This window comes from Propithecus coquereli, unplaced genomic scaffold (assembly GCF_000956105.1).
Source record: "Propithecus coquereli isolate 6110/MARCELLA unplaced genomic scaffold, Pcoq_1.0 Scaffold119, whole genome shotgun sequence".
In the NCBI taxonomy this organism is placed as follows: Eukaryota; Metazoa; Chordata; class Mammalia; order Primates; family Indriidae; genus Propithecus; species Propithecus coquereli.
This window is the reverse complement of record NW_012135969.1, coordinates 5,728,424-5,737,273: the sequence shown is the minus strand read 5'-3', so window position 1 is coordinate 5,737,273 and position 8,850 is coordinate 5,728,424. Positions and strand designations below refer to the sequence as shown.

Below are 8,850 nucleotides of genomic sequence, written 5' to 3'. Positions count from 1 at the left end.
GATTAAAATCTTCCTGGCCTATTGATACAGGCATATAAATCCATTCTACAAAATTACTGACTGACTGGGATTGAAAATGTCTAGTGACAGAACACTCCCTATTAGGCAGGTTTGATAGTTTGAAATCTCTCCCCATATTGAGATTAAACCTACTTCCCTGCAACTTCCACCTATGGGTCCCTTGGAGCCACAGAGAATAAATTTAATCTCTTTCCACATTGCTGTGCTTCAAATAATGGAAGGCAGCAATCAGTAAGGGAAATGCTATAAAAATATCCTATCAGTAAATGAGTCACATAAGGTTCTTTCAGTTGCAAGCAACAGAAATTGATTCTAGCTAGTTTAAGCCAAAAAAAAAAAAAGAAAAAACAATTTACAGAGACAGTGGGGTGTTGAGGCAGGAAGAGGAAATACACAACACAAACCTGGGAAGGAGGGACCCAGGGCAGCTCAGGGAATTGCAACAGCAGCAGCCCGAGGCTGTTGCTTCTTGGCTGTCATTAATAACTTGGCTACAATGACTCCCAAGGCTCTGGCTCTCAGCATTTCAAATTCCATATATATATATATATATATATATTTTTTTTTTTTTTTTTTTTTTTTTTTTGAGACAGAATCTCTCTTGCCTGGGCTAGAGTGCCGTGGTGTCAGCCTAGCTCACAGCAACCTCAAACTCCTGGGCCCAAGCGATCCTCCTGCCTCGGCCTCCCAGGTAGCTGGGACTACAGGCACGCACCACCATGCCCGGCTAATTTTTTCTATTTTTAGATGTTTGGCCAATTTCTTTCTATTTTTAGTAGAGACGGGGGTCTCGCTCTTGCTCAGGCTGGTCTCGAACTCCTGACCTTGAGGGATCCACCCGCCTCGGCCTCCCAGAGTGCTAGGATTACAGGCATGGTCCACCACGCCCGGCCCAGGCTGATTCTTGAACTCCTGGACCCGAGTGACCCTCCTTCCTGAGCCTCTCAAAGTGCTGGTATTATAGATGTGAAACACCACATGGGCAAATTTCAGATTATTGACAAAACAATCTGATTGGCTAGATTGGCTCAGGTGCCTACACTGGGACCAATTGGCTTTGCCCAGTATGGCTCACATGGTAACAGATAGGGCTGCTAGTTCATCAAAAAGGAAGTTACACCAGCTGCTACCCCTAGAGGGAGCTATTCCAACAAATCATATGCAAGGTCAAGAAACTAATTAGGGGATTATTTCCCATTTGTGACCCTCTGACATTGTTACACTCCACTTGACCAGCCAACTGAGAGCCAGCTGAGTACAGACATCTTGGAGGATGAGTTCTGAAGAGTCCTAACTATAGGGATAGGGAGGGAAATGGGTTGAGTTTAGAAGGGCCTGGCTCCCAATCTCATACCCTCTCTCAGCACCTGGCCCCAGCTCCACCATGGCAGATCCAGAGTCAAGGGGCAAGTCTCTCATAGAGCCAGTCTTCGTCTCCGCGGTGGGTCATGGGCCCCAAAGGGGAATCTCCTACTGGGAGGCCCCGCCGAAAGACGATGCGGTCGTGCAGGCGGTTGGTTTGGCCTTGCCAGAACTCCATCACCTGTGGGTACAGGATATAGCCACCCCTGTAAAGAGAAGGAGAGGATTCAGTGCTCTGTGGGTTTTTCCAGCCAGGACAGTCTCCCATCCCCACCCTCCTTCATCCCAGGGTCTCCTGAAGGAAGATGCGGCGATGCAACTGCTGAGGATTGTGGGGAGGAGTAGAAGTGCAATTCCACAGACAGGGTGGCTTCAGGTACACGTGGGGGTCCTGGTGTCCCTTTCCGGATGACCACCAAGTATCACTCACCAGTATTTTGGCTTAGGCACTTCTTGGTCTTGGTAGAGCTGCTCCAGTTCCTCATTTTTGTTTCTCAGATACTGTCCAGGGAAGGGAGATAGAGGAAGGCCAGGCCCAGTCATTGATTCATTTAAAAAGGACTTACTGAGCATGTGCACTGGGCCAGGTGCTAGGGACACAGGTGAGCAAGGAAGACTGGCCTCTGTCCTCTAGGAGCACACGGTCAATGGGAGGGTCAGATAGGAGGCCTGTTTCCCCATTCCCCAACCTCACCTCCACCAGGGAGATGGTCCTTTTCACATTTTTCACTTGGCTGAACAGAGAGTGCCCCAGCATCCCCTTGGGACAGCCTCTGGGGATGAGCCAAGGCCCCTGACACCTGGGGGACTACAGAGGAGCCCCACTCACCTCCCGATCAGGGATCACAGAACTCTGGTGACTGACCACAGCCCCAATCTGGCTGCTCTTGGGGCGAGAGTGGAAGTAGCACTCAGCCTCCTCCTCGGGCAGCTTCTTCACAGGGCCTTCCACACGTACCTGCTCAGGGAAGGCCCTGGCTGAATGGTGTCCAATGCCCCCTGCCCTCCCAGTACAGGCCCGGTCCTCTCTATTCTTCTATCGACAGCTCCACCACTCCTGGCTCCAAATATAGACAGACTAATTGAGAGCTATTTGGGAGGCAGAGTGCCCAGGTAGGATGCTTGCCCAGTTTGGAAACCTTACTAGGCTCATCCATAAACTCAGGCCCTGCAAACCCAGCCCATCCCGGGCTGTTCTGGGAAAGCTCACTCACCTGACGGTTAAGGGGCTCCCAGTAGAAGACAAGGGAAGCAAAGGGATTAGAGTCCTGGAAATGAAAGAGAATCCACAGACAGCCATCAGGACAGGGAGAGGATGCCACCAGCATGCAGGGGGAAGGCAAGAGATCTGCAGCATGTGGGCCCACAGCAGATGCATTCACTATAATATCTCATTCAAAACCCCAAAAGTAAGCCTACTGTCACTGATGTGGAGACAGGCCTCAGAGAGGCTAAGTAACATGCTCAAGTTCACACAGTAAGTGGTAGAGCTGGGTTTAAGCTGGTCTGACACCAAAGTGAGGTTTGGCCATTTCTCCCACCCGTAGATTTTCAAATCCTGATAAATGCATATTTGACTGGCATGGACTCAGGGAGGGCTACTCATTTTGGATTCATTCACTGAATGCATTCAAAGTGCCAACTCTGTGTCTGACACCAGGAGAGGTGCTAGGAGTATAGATGTAGCCTCTACTCTCACAGAGCTTACTGTTTAGCAGAGGAGACAAACATCAGTCACATAATCACATAAATAAATGCACAGCTAGAAACTGAAAAAAAGAGCAAAAAGGCAAGTTGCAAGTTATAATGACATCGAATAGCACCAGGGGCTGCTGACTCAGCATAGGAGTCAAGGAAGACTTTTCTGAGGAGGTGACACGTGGGCTGAGGCCTGAAGGTGTCATTAGGTATCATTAGATGGCTGCCAGGGGCGGCGCTGGTAAGAAAGAGCATTTGTTCATTCATGGCAAAGGCACGGACAAATGCACAGGCCTCAAGGCAGGAGGGCGCCTGCACACAGACAGCAGGTGGCCTGGGGCATGAAGTGGCAGTAGAAGGCCACTGAGGAGCCAAGGGCTGGGCCCTGCAGGCCCCAGAAAGGATTGCCGTGAATCCTCACCAGTTCTTTTCCTTTTCGACTCTCGAAGTTAGTGAAGAAGCGGAAGCCATCCTTGCCAAAGCCCTTCAGCAGCAACATGCGGGCAGAGGGTTTTCCGTCTCTAGGGGCAAACAGTAGAGCACTGTGGTCACAGCCCACTTCAGAGTCCTTGTAAGTTTCCTTTCCCTACAAGGGGTCTGAGCACTCCCTCCAGCTGTATCCCCCTGGTTCGGCTGTCAGGCTACCCACTCCCACGTGCTCCTGGGGATTCGTCCTATAGGTACAAGTATAACACCACTGCCAAGGGCCCTGTTATGGACTGAATTGTGATCTCCCAGATCCATATGTTGAAGCCCTAACCCCCAATGTGACTGTACTTGAAGATAGGACCCTTAGGGAGGTAATTAGGGTTAAATGAGGTTGTAAGGGTGGAGCCCTAATCCAACAGGACTGGTGTCCTTGAAAGAAGCAGAAGAGACACCACAGCTGTCTGCAAAGCCACTAGGAGAGGCCTCACCAGAAATCAACCCGGATGGCACCTTGATCTCAGACTTCTAGCCTCCAGGAACTGCAAGGAAACAAACTCCTAGAGTTTTTGTTTGTTTGTTTTGAGACAGAGTCTCACTCTATCTCCCTGGGTAGAGTGCAGTGGGGTCATCATAGCTCACTCCAACCTCAAACTCCTGGGCTCAGGCGATCCTCCTGCCTCAGCCTCCAAAGTAGCTGAGACTACAGGTGCACGCCAGGATGCCTGGCTAATTTTTCTATTTTTAGTAGAGACGGGGTCTCGCTCTTGCTCAGGCTGGTTTTGAACTCCTGAGCTCAAACAATCCTCCCGCCCTGGCCTCCCAGAATGCTAGGATTACAAGCGTGAGCCACCTTGTCCAGCCAAACTCCTGTTGTTTAAGCTACCCAGTCTATAGTATTTCTTTACGGCAGCCCTAGCAAACTCCTAATGCCCTAAGGACAGGGACCAACAAGAATGCAGTCATCCTGCTTAGTGATCACAGAAGGTGCTCTCATATCAGCTCATCTGCTCAGAGCTTGGGGGATACCCACAGGCACAGTACAAGAGCCCTGCCTTCAAAAGAGCAGGGACAAGAGGAGTTGAACAGAGGCTAATATGAGAGTGTCTCAAAGGGTATATGATAGTCAAATGAATGATACAGCCAAGCACTGTGCTAGATTTCAGGAGGACAGAACTTCATGAAGAGGTCCTAGGAGAAATAGCTGCTGAAGGGCAGACAGGGCTTGGATAGATGGGAAGATGAGGGAGGCAAGGGTTGTGTGTGGGTATATCAAGGGCAGAGATGAACAAGGCACTGCACTGTATCACTGAAATGGAACTTAGTGGTCTGGTCTTTGGTTTACAGGTAAAGACAGACACTGAGGCCCAGAGAGGACAAGCACCTTGCCTGAAGCCACACAGCATGTTAATAACAGAGCTGGAACCATAAAACTGGCATCCATCAAGTTGAGAGCTTCCTAAGTTTGCTACTTCATCTGTACCCACCCACAGGGTACCATGGCTATGCTTACCTGGTACAGGTAGCCAGACACATGGCATTGGCTTCCCCTATGTCAGGACACTGAACAGCCTCCTCAAACCAGACAGCAAACTGCTTCATTGGGTCCAGGGAGGTCAGATGAGCTTCCTCAAATGCCTGGGAAGGGAGTTCTATTGCATTTAATAAACACTTATAGTGCTATTATATACCTGACACTATTCAAATAGTAACTCATTTTGTCCCCATAACAATGACCTCATAATAAAAAACAGTTCCTGGAAAGTAGATTCTGTGCCCCATTTTACAAGTGAGGAAACAGGCATAAAAAGGTCAAATAACATTCCCAGGCCTAAAGCTAGTGATGGATGAATCAGGGTTTCATGTCATGGGTGTCAAACCTATCTGTTTATCAGAATCGGCTGAGAAGCCTTAAAAAAAAAAAAAAAGAGGTTCTTGGGCTCCACTCCCATAATTTCTCATTCAGTAAGTCTGAGGTTTAATGATTAATGGCATTTTAAACAAGCATTTCTGAAAATGCTTCACATGCAACCAGATTTGGTAACCATGGCTCTGGACCCCGACTTCAAAACCATTCTCTTGGTTCCTATGCTAAGGAGGGAAAGGAAAAGAACTCCAAGTGATGAGCAGAAGGCACTGCAGGCAGTAGCTAAGAGCTTTCTCCTCCCCTCCTCTCTGAGCTATGCCCCCTTCCCCATATTCCCCTTTCTTATTTATCAAACTTTTGATAAGCTATTTATCACTACTCTAAGCACTTTACAAATATCTAAGTCCATAACATCCCTGTGAGGTAGGTGCTAGCACTTTACAGATGAGGAAACTGAGGCCCAGAGAGGTTAAGGCAGGCTCCAGAGTTCGTGCTCTTAGCCACTAGGACAAGCTGCCTCTTGAACTCATCTTCATCCACGTTTCCCCAGAACCCCTTCTCTAGTGGTTGTCTTTTTGAATACCCCTTCTCCCATGGGGGTGGCCCCAGAAGCCCCATGGGGCTTCTCCAACGCCCCTCGCCTACGCAGATGACTCGGGCACCCCTTTCCCCTGCCCCCTGCAGGAGGCCCTGTCCGGTCGACGGCGGCAGCACCTCTCGGTCCCCGCGGTAACTCTTGCGCATGGGTCCCAGGTCCATGGCAGCACCGCGACCACACAGGCGGAAGTAACCTGGCCACTGGGCAGGTCGCCCAAACGTCGCGGTGACGCCCCGCAGCCTCCACGTCATAGGGGCCGCTGGCCACGTGACCCGGCGTTGCCTGGCGCTGGGTTCCCCTGGGTTCGGAACCAATTTCTCTGCCCAGGCGTCTACACCGCGGAAGGAAGGATTTGCCAGTCGCCCAGCCAAGCTAACAGGTCTCAAGTCCTCGGAGCCAATGGGAGTCCAGGATCGGAAGAGGGAGACAGACGCGGAGAGGTCATTGGTTCGAGTTTACCCGGAGCGAGGCCAATTAGAACGAGAACAGGGAAACACAGCAGCCAATGGGCAGCGTCTCCGGGGGCGGGAGCCCAGAGACTAGGAAATGCTGTCACCGCCGTTGACACGCACGTGGAGCTTGTTTAAAGGTATAGGGATTGCTGCAGCTCTGGCGGGGCCCGGCGAACGACCCCCATGAGGGCTTCAGGGGAGTGGTCACTATTAAGTGGCTGGCCCACAGGAGGTGCCCGAAGGTGAGCTTAGTGCAGAAAGTACCCCCTGGGAGGGGAGGATAGTGGACTGGGAAAGGAAAAATGGAAAATGGAATTAGCAGCCAGACTCCGAGGCAAGATTATGGGGACACATAGAGAAAGGGGCGATATGGTTGGGAGAAGAAATTGGGGCTTGAGAGTGGGAGAGGTTGAAGTGACTTGTGGACCATGCGAAATATGTGCTGTGTAGTGGGGGCTAGGGAGTAGTGCTCTGGGGAGTGGGGAGGTGCAGGGGTTCAGGGATGACTGTGGAGTGAGGAGGAGGATGGCTGACTAGGAAGAAGGAAATTGGATCAAGTCATCCCAGACCAGAGTGGGTCTTCCTCTTCTAGCTCTGAACACCCTCCCTCAGCCTCATTTCTTTAAATGGGGATCGGAGCGTACTGCTCCCTTTGTTCACAGTGCACTGGAGTTCACACTAGCCAGACCAATGGTAGATGGAAAGGCTGCCACTGCCCTCTCCCAAGCCTCTCCATCTCTGCTGACTTTCCCCTTTTTCACATTTTGCCCATCCTAGGTAGTAGGAGTTTAGTCCCTAGGTCAATGCCAGTAATAGCCAACTGAGGGTAGACGGTATCAGGTGGCTGTGCAAAAACCACTTCCATGCTGTGGATGCAGGGCTGAGAAATGGGAAACCTGCCAGTGCCCTATCCAGCTTTGACCTGGCTGAGGCAGCCTTCGGTTGAGGCCTCTCTATAACCCCTGGTTTCCACCAACATCAGGAAGGGGACCTGAGGAGCCATCTAGGCAGGCACCCAGGACTGTGCCAGGTAAGGGGAACTTCTTGGCCTGCCCAGGTGTCTGCATTCCAGCTGAACTTCATAAAGCCCTACATTAGATACCTATCATCCTTTATTATGTGTGTGTAGCTTGAACCGTATAGAATCTGGAAGACAAATTTGCTGCAAAGAAATAATACATGTCTCAAGGCTTAACGATATTGGCCTATGGATTGTCCACTGGTTGGAATTTTTTGTGCCGTCATTGTTTTCCTCCATCAGCATAGTTGAGGGAGAGTTAACTGGACTTACTTTCTTGTTGAGGTTGTCTTTCCACATATGAACATTGCTGTCCTCTCCTCCTCCCAAGCCCCTGTAGTTGAACTCATATAAGCAGTAATTAGTGCCCTTCAACTCAAACAGTTTTGTTCATGGGGCCACACTATTTAGCATTCCTGGGCTGCTGCTGTCCTGGACCTGGATTCTAGGGCACCAAGACTAAAATCATTTAAGTAGTTTGCTTAACAGCCAAGAACTCAGTATAGTGAGGTAGATACGTATTCATGTACTCATTCAGTAGACATTCGTGGGTTTTTTTTTTTTTGAGACAGAGTCTCACTCTGTTGCCTGGGCTAGAGTGCCATGCCTTCAGCCTAGCTCACAGCAACCTCAAACTCCTGGGCTCAAGCGATCCTCCTGCCTCAGCCTCCCAAGTAGCTCAGACTACAGGTGTGCACCACCATGCCTGGCTAATTTTTTCTATATTTAGTAAAGATGGGGGTCTTGCTCTTGCTCAGGCTAGTCTTGAACTCCTGAGTTCAAGTGATCCTCCCGCCTCTGCCTCCCAGAGTGCTAGGATTACAGGCGTGAGCCACCACGCCCAGCCAGTAGACATCGGTTAATGACTTTTTTGGACCAGGCACTGAACTAGGTCTGAGCATACTACAATGAAGATGACTACATGATTCCTACCCACAAGGGGCTCGTAGTCTATAGGGGGAGCAGATCTGTTGGCTAAAGAGTTTCAGGTACTTTAACAGATGTTTCTATAAGGTAAAGAGCAAAAAGAAGGAGAATCAAACAGTCTGGAAAGGCTTTGTAAAGGGAATGGACATTTGATTTGTCTTAATGAGTAAGTATTTGCCCGACAGATACAGGACAGGCATTCTGGGAAGAGAGAACATTGTGAGTAAGGGCACAGTGTCCTTGGGGAGCTTGGAGTAGTGTGACATTGCTGGAGTGAAGGTGATGAGGAAACAAGCCAGACAAGCAGCCAGGAGTTGAGTGCTTCTTGCCGAAGAGTCATTGTGCAGGTGGTGAGAGTGAGGCTTTTAGACACAAAGTTTCTAATTTTTTTTTTTTTTTTGAGACAGAGTCTCACTCTGTTGCCCAGGCTAGAGTGCCGTGGCATCAGCCTAGCTCACAGCAACCTCAAACTCCTGGGCTC

At 50.0% G+C, this 8,850-nt stretch overlaps 1 protein-coding gene across 2 annotated transcripts; it reads right to left on the bottom strand.

Moving 5' to 3' along the window:
- Positions 1-895: 895 nt before the first annotated feature.
- PNPO (pyridoxamine 5'-phosphate oxidase) lies at positions 896-6,368 on the bottom strand. 2 transcript variants are annotated; one of them, XM_012662169.1, is made up of 7 exons: positions 6,089-6,368; positions 5,021-5,145; positions 3,503-3,602; positions 2,598-2,651; positions 2,213-2,341; positions 1,814-1,884; positions 896-1,589 (listed from the first exon to the last, which is right to left on the bottom strand). In XM_012662169.1, exons 1-7 carry the CDS (start codon positions 6,221-6,223, stop codon positions 1,421-1,423), a joined length of 783 nt encoding a protein of 260 aa, XP_012517623.1. In that variant the 5' UTR covers positions 6,224-6,368; the 3' UTR covers positions 896-1,420. The 2 variants fall into 2 exon arrangements, with proteins under 2 accessions (XP_012517623.1, XP_012517632.1); XM_012662178.1 differs by lacking the exon at positions 2,598-2,651 and having other exon boundaries at positions 6,089-6,320.
- Between the last annotated feature and the right edge of the window lie 2,482 nt (positions 6,369-8,850).